This window comes from Scomber japonicus, chromosome 22 (genome assembly GCF_027409825.1).
Source record: "Scomber japonicus isolate fScoJap1 chromosome 22, fScoJap1.pri, whole genome shotgun sequence".
NCBI classification, from domain to species: Eukaryota; Metazoa; Chordata; class Actinopteri; order Scombriformes; family Scombridae; genus Scomber; species Scomber japonicus.
In genome coordinates, this window is record NC_070599.1 from 4,077,067 (window position 1) to 4,091,872 (window position 14,806).

The 14,806-nt window shown below is 38.0% G+C and overlaps 1 protein-coding gene across 2 annotated transcripts in view; it reads left to right on the forward strand.

Moving 5' to 3' along the window:
* Nucleotides 1-14,806, forward strand: part of map4k2 (mitogen-activated protein kinase kinase kinase kinase 2) — a 39,246-nt gene that overhangs the window by 11,877 nt on the left and 12,563 nt on the right. For both annotated transcript variants that reach the window (XM_053343859.1, XM_053343860.1), the window contains exons 2-17: nt 190-247; nt 1,366-1,456; nt 1,761-1,825; nt 2,981-3,036; nt 4,500-4,547; nt 4,652-4,694; nt 4,816-4,888; nt 6,114-6,245; nt 6,446-6,508; nt 6,624-6,705; nt 7,893-8,009; nt 8,098-8,176; nt 11,777-11,835; nt 11,935-11,984; nt 12,424-12,462; nt 12,915-12,948. In XM_053343859.1, the coding sequence (XP_053199834.1) occupies nt 190-247; nt 1,366-1,456; nt 1,761-1,825; nt 2,981-3,036; nt 4,500-4,547; nt 4,652-4,694; nt 4,816-4,888; nt 6,114-6,245; nt 6,446-6,508; nt 6,624-6,705; nt 7,893-8,009; nt 8,098-8,176; nt 11,777-11,835; nt 11,935-11,984; nt 12,424-12,462; nt 12,915-12,948 (1,089 nt within the window). The remainder of the gene's footprint in view (nt 1-189; nt 248-1,365; nt 1,457-1,760; nt 1,826-2,980; nt 3,037-4,499; nt 4,548-4,651; nt 4,695-4,815; nt 4,889-6,113; nt 6,246-6,445; nt 6,509-6,623; nt 6,706-7,892; nt 8,010-8,097; nt 8,177-11,776; nt 11,836-11,934; nt 11,985-12,423; nt 12,463-12,914; nt 12,949-14,806) is intronic.

Consider the following 14,806-nt stretch of genomic DNA (forward strand, 5'->3'; position numbering starts at 1 on the left):
ATTGATTTACAAGAACAACTTCAATTTAGGTTACATGAAAGGACTGAAATATACAATATCTATCTACAATATACCTTCTTCCTGTACTAACTATATATATAATCAATGACAGAAAAGGTAGAATATAATATATATGGTTGTGTTTATATGTTATATAATCAGTTGCATTTTTTCATCCCCACCATGCAGGCTCGTAGCATCAAGACATCTGAACTGGCAGCTATCAAGATAGTGAAGCTCGACCCTGGTATGTTAACAATCCAAACTTGAAACAACATGCTCATTACTGCTTCTTTGCAAAGCAGCTGTTACAGGTTGATTCATGTTTTCTTCATGGTAATAGTCTGGATTTGAATTGCATTTTGAGTGGATTAGTTTCACATTTCTGATTTAAATGAGTAAACACTGCCTGAATCAGTAGTTTTTAAAAGTTTACCTCATTAAAGCTTATTAACAGACTGTAAAACTTCAGAGACAATCATAATTTGATCATTCTGTTGTAAATAACAGGCTATATTCAACTTATATGAATTTAGTGCAGTTTTTGCCATACCACCTACTAAGATATTGCTCTACTAGCAGCTGTTTTGATTGGATACACTGATGTAAATGACTAATATTCCAGAATAAATTCAACGACCATCAGAGACATAAGATGAAACCTTTGGTCAGCAGTCCAAAACAGTCTCACTGTGGCAGGAGGTTAGAGCTGTGTAATGTTTTTTATGTACTTAGCAGCCATACCTATCTCACAACTGAAATGAACCTGTAACAATGCTGTTATTATTCAGTGTGAAGTGGTATTTGGGTAAGATAGCAAACAAGCAATTTTCCCACTAGCCGGATGGCAAATTATTAACACATCCGTTTGGACATTGGGGGGGGGGGGGGGGGGGGGGGGGGGGGGCGGAGCCAGCATCCTGAAGGTATAACATTTTATACCATGTTTGTTTTTTTCTCACATCAGAATCTGTAGTGTAATGCTGGTATTGGTATTTGCTGGTACTTTTTCACTGTTAAATAAACTACTGGCTTCCATTCAACATTCCACAACAACTCCTCCATTTTACTGCGGTTCTTACTTCATTTGAGTCACCTCTCAATGTTGTGGACAAAGCTGAAGTTATTTATATGTATTTGCTCTAACCGTAAAAGGGCAACCAGTGAATTCCATGTTAGTTTCCTAGATGCCATGTGGTGTTTTTAAAGCTTAATGCTGACCAGCAGCAATGCATCATACTAGATAAATAATTAAACCAATGGACTTAATATGGTTTACTGCTCTATAATTTCACTGCAGCTGTATGAACGCTGCACTGTCTGACTGTTAGAAGAAAACACTGACTAAACTGTGTGTCTGTTCAGGTGATGACATCACGTCCATCCAGCAGGAGATCACGATGATGAAGGAGTGCAAGCACAAAAACATTGTGGCCTACTTCGGCAGCTACCACAGGTGCTTGCTGTTTTCGGCCTGTCCTCCTCAGATGTGTGGCATTCCTGGGATTGTTGGTGGATATAAATATGTGGAATTTGACTTTTATTTCCCCACACTGCTGCTGGATTCCTCTCCCACTCGTTCTACTGCTTAGTTGGGTTGTGAATAATGGAGTATGTGTTAGTGGGTGTCAGTGCATTAGCTTCATAATATTAGGGTGTGTCAACTTTGAGATATTTCCTGGTGATCTGTGTGCTACAGTGTCATCCCTGTAAGCAGAGCACACATTAAACAGTCAGATAAAGGTTATGTCTCTTTACAGAAACACCAAGCTGTGGATCTGCATGGAGTTCTGCGGTGGAGGGTCACTTCAGGATATTTACCATGGTACAAATACTACAAATATTAAGATTCTGTATCTACTGTATGTCTTGTGTTTTAACCGCATAAGAAAACTTCAGAATTACCTGCGTTTGAAAAAGTGCTTAATAATAATTTGAAAGAAAATTGGAAATGTTTTTGTTTTGTTTCTTACTCAGAGCAAAATGAAAAAGATTGATATCAGTGTCATGTGTCCAGTACAGATATAATACTGCATTCATTCCTCTAGCCTTGCAGCCACATCAAAAATGGAAATGTAGCCTGAATGTCCTCACAAGCATATTTAGCCTAGCTTAGCATAAAGACTGCAATGAGAGCTAGCGTATCTCTGTCAAAACTCCTCAAAATCTGTTGTTAATCTTGTTAGAAATAGAAATGATAAGAAGGGTGTACAAATAGAAATGTAACAAGACAACTGCCCAGTGCTCAGAAAGGGATTTTATTTTTATTTTTTGTTTATTTAGCCTGAATTAGCAACAATGGAAGAACATCCTGTTGTTCAGCCATTATTCAAATATTTTGTTTCCCTATCCTTGCAGCCACATCAAAAATTGACCTTTAGCTTGAATTGGCAACTTCTTCCATGTTTCCTGGCTGAGTTAGTACTGTAATACTGTACTGTCTTTAGCCTACATGTAACTGACAGTGATGGTGAGTTTGCCGCCATTTTGCTAACAGTTTGAAAACACCGTTGTCATTCTTTGTGGGAGATTTTGTAGCTGTCAGAAACTTTTCCTACACAGCTACTCAGAATTGTGGCCTGTGTGATAAATGAACATGCTTAGCGTTAGCGTAGCTTAACAATAAACTACTGGTAGCAGGGGAAAAGCTACTTTTGTCAAAAATAAAAACTATTTCAAAACACTGGACAGTTCTCTTATTACATTTCTACTTGTACTCCCTTTAACAAGATGGACAAGATCCAGCATGTAAAAAAAAATTGAGTTGTTTTGACAGAAATGTTAAACTGCTGTAATCACCACTTATATTTAGAAGAAAAAAAGGTAATTACCGTGAAGCAGATATCAAAGTTGGCACAATGACCTTTTTAAAGAGTCACATCTCTATTTTTAGAAATACACCTGCAGGCTCAGTCTCCCCCCCCCCCCCCCCCCCCTTCATCTTGAGTGTTTGAGGTATTAATCAAACTGTTCTTCACAGTGACGGGCCCATTAAAGGAGAAACAGATAGCGTACGTGTGCAGAGAAACCCTCCAGGTAAGGCTTTCTGTGACGGGCAGCTTGTTGCCGTCTGTTGCACTGTGAACTCTCTAAAGATACACTGCTGACTGAGTGAGTCATGTGTTTTTCCCAGCCACAGAACAGCTAAATAGTATTTAACCGCGCCAGACCACTAACTACACTGTAGAGGTAAATGCTGCAGCAGCATAACAAAGTCCATAGCAGAGCATGGCAGACTGTCTCTGTTCTGTTGGTGAGTGGTCACATCCTCACTGCAAACTTTTATTGGATAATCAGCGCTGGAGACCACAGGACAGTCTGGCAATGAATACATAAGTTAGAAATGCCTGCAAACAACTAATGCAACAAAGGTCTTTGTCTGCCTTTGTTTTGTGAAAATGAAATAGTCATGCACTTTCCTTAGCTGATCCACATGTAAATAAACAGAATGATTAGAAGTGATGAGAGTTAAGTTATTCCCAAGTCCACTGCCTTTGAATTCATCCTCTGCGGTCGACCTTCATATACAAACATTCTCGTGTACTTTGCTTTACTTTGCAAATTCTCTCCTTGCTTGATTTCTTTGTAAGCTTTTCTTCTCATAATCCCATGTTTATTTTCTCTCATGTCTGTGCTTTTTAGGGTGGTTGCACCAATATATATTCATTTAACTGTGGCATTCACATGTTTTAGTAAAATTCAAATATGAATCAGTATGACTACTGTAACAGATTTCATTTCAACAAATACAATAAGAACACTAACACTTAATAATCTGTAATACTGTAATTTTGTGTACATTGTTGTCATCATCACAAATAGCCTACTACTATTACTTTAAATGTCGCTACTGTTTATTCTGTTACTATTACTATTATTACTGCTATTATATTAACTCTTGTTTTGTCTCCTTATGTTAATTTGATAATAAGTGTCTTTATGTTATAGATACATTTTCGTCTCGAGTAGTTTTTTGTTCTCGGCAGGCAGTATAGAAAGAAAGAAGGGAATTACCAGCAACAAAGGTTCCCAACTGGAACTGATTATCAGTATTCTTAAAGGGGACATATTATGCTTTATGTGATGTTCTGTTATTCATATATAATAGAATATAGAATAGAATATATATTTTTTGCCCATCAGGGTAGAAATTTGTCTCTGAGCTTCCTGAACAAATCAGAACATAGCAGGCTCCTCAGGAAGGGAGCCTTAAAGAGACAGGAGCTAAAACAGCCTATTTCAATCAGTATAAGATAAATAAGGAGATTTTTTTTTAAAATGAAATCATGCAAAGATATTCCAGTAGAGCCCCAGAATATAAATATAGAGCTGGAAAATGTGCAGAAAAATTACCTCTTTAACTAACATTGTATTTAATCAAACTGCCTGAAATTACCTGACACACACAAAACCTGGAGCCATAAGTAATGTTTGCTTTCTGAGTGTTGTAGTGAAGCAGAAAGCTTTGCTCATTAACATTCTGTGTTTTTTTTCTCCAGGGTTTGTATCACCTGCACGAAACAGGAAAAATGCACAGAGACATAAAGGTACTACAGTTTCCTAAGCTTTAACTTGTCTTTGCATGACTGTCATTGTACATTATGATGATGTGCTTTATCACACGTGAGCATCAGTGTGTGCTTCTCTGCAGGGAGCCAACATCCTTCTGACAGAACGAGGAGACGTCAAACTGGGTCAGTGGTGATCTAGACACTTATTTCACTACTCAGACTCATTAAACAAGCTTAAATAGACTCTTTCTATTAGATTTCACCTGTCTGTCTCACCTGCTCTGTTTGTCTCTTCTGTGTCTAGCTGATTTTGGAGTGGCAGCAGAGATCAGTCTCTCTGTGGCCAAAAGGAAGTCTTTCATAGGAACTCCTTACTGGTAAGATGAATGCAGCTGCACTCACCTCTAACACACAGCTCTAACTGAACACACAACCTTTAATATCGTAGCCAGTGTTTTCTTTTTTGCAATATCTTTCCTTTTTTAATTCCTAGACAATAAAAAAATAAAACACATTTACGCAAAATATGGCAACAGAGATATTTACTTTTTTATGACTATTCCTAGTTTTCCAGAAACCAACGGCTACTGCACTACCCACAATTGATAGTGTCCTTGCCTTATGCCACAGGCACATCATGTGCTATGGAATTTGGCGGGCATTCAAGCTGAAAACAGACATGCATTCAAATAACACTTTGAGTTTCAGATCTTTTAGTTTGAAGACTTAGCAGACACCAGAAAAGTTGGAAAATGATACATGTTTTATGACATGAATATGGAATTAATTAGACTCTCTGTGACTGATTAGCGTCAATTGTCATCTTAATCTTTTCACAGCCACTGTATCAGGGCTTGTTGTGGGATGTTTCTCCATCTCCTCCAGCCAGCTTCTCTTTAGATAAAGCTTACTTCTTTAGCTTCTTTTCCTGAGGTCTGCTTTGTTTCAACAAGCAAAGAAGAGCTTCTGAACAAGCCAACATTTCCCAGACAATGTATGTCAAGTGTGCTCGCCCTTTATTGAATGCCTGATCTACTTTTTCAACACCTCAATAGGTTGTAAATTTAGCTTAAATTTCCTCCTATTGTCAAGAAATCTAATGAAAAGACCCAAAAGAACAATAAATGTTTCCTAGTAATAAGAATTATATGTGTGATTTTGTGTGTGTGTGTGTATGCGAAGAATGATATATCTAATTCTTCAGTCATTGAGCTCCATTGTTGTCCAAAAATCTATTACAAACATATCAATGTGTCACTTTATTACACTGAACACACACACAATTGTATTTATTTTGACTCAATCCCAAACACACTGTCCTACTTCAAAAAACACTCACTATATCACCAAATGTGGATTAATCCGCCGCAAAAAATAGTCCTCAACAAATGCACTATTTCCACCTGTCTGAGTAGTGTTTATGAAAAACTGCAGTGCCCAACTCTTTTAGGAAATTACTTTAAGCCTTTAAAAACATTTGGTCCACTGTGTGTGGGTGGAACACAATGACTAATAGATACCAAAGTATCATTAAGTGGCTATTGTCTGTTTCATTTCCTATTCAGCAGTGATATATCTGTCATTTCCCTCCTCCCTTTCCAGGATGGCTCCAGAGGTGGCAGCAGTGGAGAAGAAGGGCGGCTACAACCACCTGTGTGATATCTGGGCTGTGGGCATCACTGCCATCGAGCTGGCTGAGCTCCAACCGCCCATGTTTGACCTCCACCCAATGAGGTGAGTCAGCACGGCACAGCATAGACGGTCAGAGACACGCAGACATAATAAACTCTGCATGGTGTCAAAGCAGGAAGACAAACAGCACAGATTGGTGTTATGTAACAGTTTGGCTGCTGGGTTTCCATTTTATCAGTGAGCCACTACATGTAAACAATTAAGACATTTTCCAGCCAGTGACATTTAAAACAATGTTTCAGAGCGTTGATGTTGATGTCCAAGAGCAACTTCCAGCCTCCAAGACTAAAGGATAAAAGCAAGTGGTGAGTTTAATTGTTTCTGATGATAGTCCTGTTTTTCACCTTTTAATCTTTCTATCTTTTTATATTTTACAATGAATTGACATTTATCACTCTCTCTCACCCATTGTCTATGCAGGACTACAGGTTTCCAAAGCTTTGTGAAGATGGCTCTCATCAAAAACCCTCGTAAAAGGCCGTCAGCTGAGACACTGCTGCAGGTCAGCTTCTTCTCTGCAGCTCGTCATTAATGAAAAGCAGTTAGCAAGTCATCTGTCTTCATATAGACACTATCATATATGCACTGCTCATAAATAGAAGAAGGCTTCTATTTTTAACCTTTTCCAGAAAAGGTCATTCTCTTTTCATAGAGAGCTTGGAAATGAATGACTCACATTCATACAGTTCTATATAGTGACAGTGGGAGCTACCCAGAGCAACAGGCTTCTACTAAGTAGGAATATATTATCCAGATTCATTCTGAGCAGATATGAGCAACAACTGGATTTGTGACATAATATTTGTTATCCCATCATTTATTTACACATTTGAAAATACACAGTAATAATAAGTACAGAGGAATATGATGAGGGAGAATTGGTGAGAAACCCTTCAGGGGCTTGCAGAGTGGCAACATTACAAACACAGAGTTCATCTTTGCAGAGAATGAATGAAAGTATACATTACATCATCACTGCCACACTGAGAATAATAGTTTTTTTTAATAAAATAAAGTTAAACACAAACAGTAAAATAACCAAAACATTGCAGTCATTTATTTATTATATGAACATGAAAAATATTTATTGGACTCAGATTAAGTATGCGATAAGGATCAGCAATAAGGATAAATTCAAAAATAATAATAATCATCTTCAGGATAGTTCCATAGAGTGAAATTCTGAACATTAACCCTTACATAGTGTACAGGGTCAAATTTGTATACATTTGAGAACAGTAAAAAACACCTTAAATACTTTTTACTTTTAGTCTGACATATGATGACCTCTTGTAATGTGACCCAGAATAAAAAAAAGGAAATATTTCAACTTCTTAAAAAGATTTGTGTGCAGCTGATACACGTTATGTACAGTTTTTGACAAATATTCCAAAAATACTGTTATATTCTTCACATGTACACATTTTTAGTGTAAAAACTATAGAATAAACTCTCTCTGCTCTCTGAAAGCTTCATTAATAAGGATTCATCTTTCTGTTTATCTGTGACTGATGATGAGGCATTCAATGATTTGCTGTGCAGACATTTGGTAGAGGCTTATCATGCGTGGCAGCTGTAAATGCTCTGAATATGAACAGTGTGTTCTAATTAGTGAGCATTTGCTGACATCAACATATTTTCCTGATCAGTATTCAAGCTCATGAACCAATCTGTGTCTTCTTCCTCCAGCATCCGTTTGTGACACAGCTGTTGACCCGTAACCTGGTCATTGAGCTGCTGGACATGGCCAACAACCCTGAGCTCCATAACTCACACACACACAGCATGGATGACAATGAGCTGGAGGTCAGTGCTGACAGGACCCAGACAGAAGTGATACCAAGGCCAGGGACTTTTTTTACTGGTGTGTTATATAAAACGCTTGTGTTGACAGGTTGGGGAAGCGGCTCCAGACAAGATTCAATCGGCAGGGAAACACCTGCCTGTGGAGAGAACCCTGTCTGAAGAACAATGTGAGGACACACCCACACACAGACAGACACACATACACACACAAACATGTTTTAAGGCTGACATTTTGGATCAAACAAACAGTAATGTAAGAGTGAGGATGTGTTTTCAGGAGGAGTTGGAGGGGTTAGCTTCCTGGAGCCTTATCAGTTGGCAGGTTGGTTACCATCATGACTGTACAGAGACCAAAGCCAGCTCACCACTGAATCTGGCAACTCTGTAGCTGGAGTTGCTTCACAGACACCTGGGCAGAAAGATAACCTGTCAAAAAATAGATCCAACATTTACATTCCTGTTTGTTTACGGATTAAAGGGTTGGTGGTGTTGATCAGTATATTCTTAGTCACACTAGCAGCATGGATCTATGGATGTCAGTCTGGGATGGTCCATCACTTAGGTCAACTCTGAGATATCTGAAAACAGCTGGATTGGATGGATTGTCTTGACATTTTGTACAGATGTTCATATTCCCCAGATGTTGAATTCTACTGACTTTGGAGATCCTTTGACTTTGATTGTGGTTTTGAGATAAATGTTGGATGGATTACCATGAAATCTGGTACACACATTCATGCCCCTTCAGAATGAAATATAATATATAGTCTGGTGATCCACTGAATTTTCATCTAGCTATATATGCTAAATATCAACATGTCAACAATCTCATTAGCATGCTGACATTAGCATTTAGCTAAAATCACCCCTGTAAAGCCTCACAGAACTGCTACCGTGGTAACTTTGGTCAGAGCAAAGCTAGCTTCTTCCCTCTGCTTCCAGCCTTTAAACTAAGCTCAGTTTGGCTAACTGCCTCCAGCTTTGTACATTCAATCATTTCATCTCACTCTGGAATGTTGTCAGTGTGCATATTTCCAAAAATGTCACCCCCATCTTCTTCATATTTTTATGTATCCTTTTGTCTTAAACATTAATCAGGAAAATAGCTTGTTTCTGACACGTGTAACCACTATATGTTAAACTACAGTGCAATTGATGGCAGTGCTTGTTACTGTAAGCACACATGTCTAAATCTACTGTATGTTGGTTGTATTTGCTGAAGAGTGGCTTCATTGTCCAGCGTGACCCAGCTGTATTCAGAGCTGTAATCTCCATAATATGACTGAGGACAAAAGCCTCTCAGTCAGCCTGCTGATGGCTGCCCTGCTCCTGTAAGCCGTCCATACATGTGGGACGGAGGCTGCGTCAGTGGATGGCACAGGGAACATGCCTCTGGTGTGTGACAGACAGTAGTACTTCTATCTGCCCTGAGTGACTTCATATCTCTGCACTGCCTATAGGACTCTTGTGGTGCTGGTGTACATCATCTTTCTTCACACTCTGCCCGCTACCAATATCATAAATGAGTCTGGTGTTGACCTCAACTTCCCACGCTTACAGTGTGCTATTCACACAAGCCACGAGCACGTATAACACCTGCAAGTCAGTCTGACCAACATGGACTTTGAAGGCTGAGAGTACTACTGCTACTGCTACTGCTACTGCTGCTAACACTTTCATAAAACTAGATAGAACTGGGGAGTGAACATCAGTATCTTATGCTATTGGCCAAAAAGCACCCATATCAGAACATGTAAATGACTGAAAGTTGGCATCAAATGTGCAACCAGATCTTGTTCACTCACCCTTTGATGAAACTTTAGGATTTGAATCAAAATATCAAACCAATTTTGACCAATTTTAGATCATTTTTACAAAGAGGGTTTTGTATTTGATATTGGCACTAGTATCAAACAATTTCAGATGATACCCAGCCCTACTTCTAGATAGATGTATTGAAGTAACGATAAAAGAAAAAATTTACATGATTTGTTATAATGTTTTAACTCTTGTCTTTAACTTAAGTTTACCAACCAACAGTCAAGAGCCCAAATCAACACTGAAACCTGTTTTTCTTGCTGTAATCATTCCTCATGTTCATACTGACTATTAGAAGATCTCTTCATAATGTACTTACAATGGAAGTGATGGAGGACTAAATCCACAGTCCTCCTTCTGTGGAAACAAAGTTGATCTGAAGCTAATATGAAGCTTCAGCAATACTACTATACTTCCACCACAGTTATCAACCCTAACCCTAACCCATATCACTTGATATGACTAACTCACACTGATGAAGCTCAATAGAAGATGATCATCTACTTTTAAATGACTGTGTGGATTTTGTCATCCATCACTTCCTTTGGAAGCACATTTGAAGTTCATCAGCTGTGTCTTAAACAAAATGAACAGGAGCAATGATTACAGCAAGGAAAACCTCTTTACTGTTCATATGGACACCTGACTGCTGGTTTAAGGGACACTTCAAATGATGTCCTTTAAAGGTAAAGTGGAGAAGAACATATTGCATATTGTACATCAGGTGAGGAAAGAAAGCTGGTAGTGTGTGGAGGGCAACAGGAAACAGATATAGTAATGCAACAGTGAGGCATCATGCTGCAAAAACAGAGCAATACAGAAGAGTTTGGAGAAGTTGTTGACTTCAGTTGTATTCAGTTATAACACAGGACAGAGCTTTCAAATCAGCACTCAACTGCTTTACCACGCAACAAGAGATCTTTGTTATGGAACAATTGAAAAGTCTTTGAAAGATGATGTTCATACTCTTCCAGGCCTCTGGGAAGATGGAAAAAACAATTTTCCAATAAACGTCAGATTCATTCATTCTTGTTCGTTTTGTTCATTGCCAAACTGTAAAGAAAATAACTGCAGAAACATGTAAGAACTTAAAATGACAATAGAGCTTTTATCTGTTGATGCAGGCATTCAGCAAAACCATGAGAACTAAGTGAGGCAAGTCCATACAACAGCTTCTGCTTTCTGGTTCAATAGTTTGCTCATCTTCTGTTTCAAAGTCAAGCTTTCAACCAATAGCTCAGGTTCACCATGGTTACAGGGGGAGTCATTTCCTCCTATTAATGAACATCAAGTCATCAGAGAAAGTAACGCAAGATGTTTTCAAAAGCTTGTCTGCAGTCTTTCCTTGGATTAACTCATAATTATTATAATATCTACACAGTTGTTGTTTTTTCTAAAAGCGTCTGAGATGAGAAAAAGAAGAAATGAACAGTGATGTAAAACATTTAGAGAATACCGGAAATGAGCAACAGTCAATTACTGTAATGACACACTGTGTGTTGTGTGTATTTACATTGAGTCACTTTAAGGTTTTAAAGTTAGATTTGATGTGAAGACGTTTTTAATCTTTTGACTTTAGTATGGAAATATTTATGCTGCATTCTGGATCATACTCATTTGCAATGTCTAGTAGGCTGCATCACTATAATCACCTTCATCATCACCATCATCAACACCACCATCATCACCTTGAAATAGCTAAAGAGAAAAAAAAGAAGCTGCACAGTATGGAGTTAGAGCTGCAGGAGCCAGCTCATTATTGACATGATAGATGATGTGTGGCTGCAGAGTGCATCCTGTGTCAAGCCACAGCTAATGCTAATCAATGCACTTGAAAGTGAGTGCTAATCAATAGTCTGGGAGAACACTGGCCTGCTCTTTGGTGACTTACTCTGATTTAAAAAAAACACTCTGCTCTGTGTGAATAAAGCTGATCATTTTCTTTGCAGTTGATCAGGTGAAGTTTGGGCCACCACTGAGGAAAGTCACAGAGCCTTATCCTGATGTGGTAAAGCACTGATATTTTTATGACTGTCTTGTATATCTGTGACATACATAAACATACGTGAATACGAGCAAATGTTGCGTTTTGACTCTTCTTTCACAGGGCTCTTATGATGATGACTGGAGTCTGTCTGGAGATGAAGACAACTCACCGTAAGACTTCTGTTTTCTTCTTCACTGGCTTTTATAAGGAGTCTGTCCACTGTATTTGAAGGGATGTGGAGGTTTTTCAATGTGTTATTATGTTGGAAATCAGAGTATAATTTTTAATGACTACATCGTTTATTTGATGTCCTGTGGTGTACCTAACCTTTTTATTTTTTAGTGTGGTGGAAAGAAAATGGTCACAGGTTATTATTATTATTACTGATTGAAATGATTGATAAGAATACGAGAATAAGATTTGAGTTGGATAAACTGGAATTACTCTTAAATATTGGCATAATATCAGCAATTGGTAGCCTCATTTCAAATATCAGCATCATTATTGGACTTCAGAAACCAATACAAGTGGACTCCCGGTTCCTTCCCTGCCATTGTTATCGGCCATTCAGGCCCATAGTCAGATAAACACCAGGTCTTCCTGTTGCAGGAGCCTGTTGGAATGTGTGGAGCAAGCTCTGCAGCTGAGGTAGGCAACGTCCATCAACTCCAGCCTATCCTAACAGCAGTGTGCCCCCCTCCTCCTACATGAATTCATCTGAAATAAACCTGTGCTTGTGATGATGTTATGATGTAAATGTCAGCTAAACATCTTTGATATAATCAGTGGGTTTGTGATCTCTCTCCTATTCTCTAATCCCATCCCCCAAAGCCCAAAGTACTGCTGCACTTTTTCATTGATCTGGATGTGATTCATTACAAACCCACTGGTTCGAAGCTTTTTGTGCTTTTTATGTCTGCTTTTTTTTTTTGGTGTGTGGTTTTTGTTCATGTGCTGCCCTCAGCATTTTCAGCATCCGCCTTTGTTGTCCAGCTTTTCTGTCTTGACGACGTTTGATTTGGATTTCATGGGATGGCTTTATTCTTGACAAAACTATCCAGTCAGAGGCTGATCAGGACATTTTCTCCTCTGTCTTTTAGGAGTTTAACCATCAAGAGGGCGCCATCTACTGATGTGAGTGGTAACTATATAAGCAAACACCAAAGTTGCTCTCCAATTGCATACTATATACTGATTCTAACCTGGGTTTGAGTGAGTACATGAATCACACCAGACTCAGGATGAATATATTTAATTTTTAAAGAAGAAAGGTGTTACTGCCAACTTATCTGTTTAAGAACAATGTACAATATATAGCAACAATTACACTATGGTATTAAAGCACAAAATCACAATATAATAACTCTCTAAATAATTCTGTTTAAAATCAATAAACTCAGAATTACTATCATTGTATTAAAACTCATTAATTGATATACAGTTCTTAGACCAGTATATTTTATAGAAAACACAAGATGAACCCAAAGATTACAATAAATTAAATGTTAAGTTTTACAAATGAATTATTTACTATAGATTTACTAACTATCACTACTAAATCACACATGACAAAATCCTCCAGTCAGTCACTCAACATACGAGCCCCTACACAAATCAAATCATACAAAACACGTTAGCACACTATACAAAAACTTAAGCTAACAAACAAAAAACAAACAAACAGAAAAGAAGTGTATTTCTCCCATGGAGTTTGTCAACCTAAGAGGAGAGGTAGAGGCGGGAAACATAACTTATAGGGAGGGGGGGACATACTGAAATGAACGTAGCGGTACAGAGACAAACACATTCCACTTGTTATACAGTAACTAATTAACACTTATATATTATTACAATATAATTCATTAATTCTGTTATATTTGCACTGGCACTTGATCCAGCACTGAATTAACATACAGTTAGCCCATGCATGAATGCTAACTGTTGCTATGGCAAAAAGTGACAGCTAGCATTAGCTAATGCTAGCTAGTTTAGCTAAATAGTCCAACGAATAACTCACAGAATTACAATTACACATATGTAAACAAAATGAACGACAGCTACAAACAATTATAAACCTTTACACTGCTGCTATTTGTTGTTACAGTCTAAATAGTTAAAATGAGAAAAATAATGGTAACGCTAACTCTGAGGAGTTACAGAATTGACAGTTGTATCCAGTCTTATGCAGTTAGTCTATCTTACTCTACACTTCCCTCAAGCAATATAAAGAGACACAATACAAACGTGAAGAGAAATGAACTTTTTTTTTTTTTTTTAAGTATATTTTTTCGGGCTTTTTTGCCTTTAATGTATAGTACAGTGGAGATAGACAGGAAACAGGCAGAGAGAGGGGGAATGACACGCAGGATAAAACCGCTCGGCTTGGGATTCGAACCGGGGTCACCTGCAACGAGGACTATAGCCTTAACACGTGGGGTGGGAGCGCTACCCGCTGAGCTATGCACAACCCAGAAATGAACTATACACTACTGATCAAATCTGAAGGTACTTAGGTGACATTCATTCACCTGAAAGAATTAATAACAATAATAATACTAATAATGATAAGATGGAGTATTTCATCATTTTAGCTGCACAGTGATTTTGCTGATCTTCAGTAGCTTTACTCTGCCTGTAACTGAAGAACTCAGCACAAACCACAGCGCGTGTTGTGCTGAACAGATTCAAAACACATTTTATATACATAAAATAACGTTATAAGTGAGTGGGCAAATATACGTTAACACCCTATATGCCACATATACACCTGCAAAATATAAAAAATGAATTATATTTATTGTACTACAGTTTTTATTGTAAATATCGAGCACATTTGCAACCTGTGTCCAACTCCACTCTGTCTTTCAAGCTAACTAGTGCGCTTTGTTCAGCTTTCATTTAGTTACGGTTTTATGCAGTTTCGTCAAATTTGGGGGTTTATCATAATTTCAGATCAATTGAAGCATTTCATCTTCCAACTTCTGTGACAGGT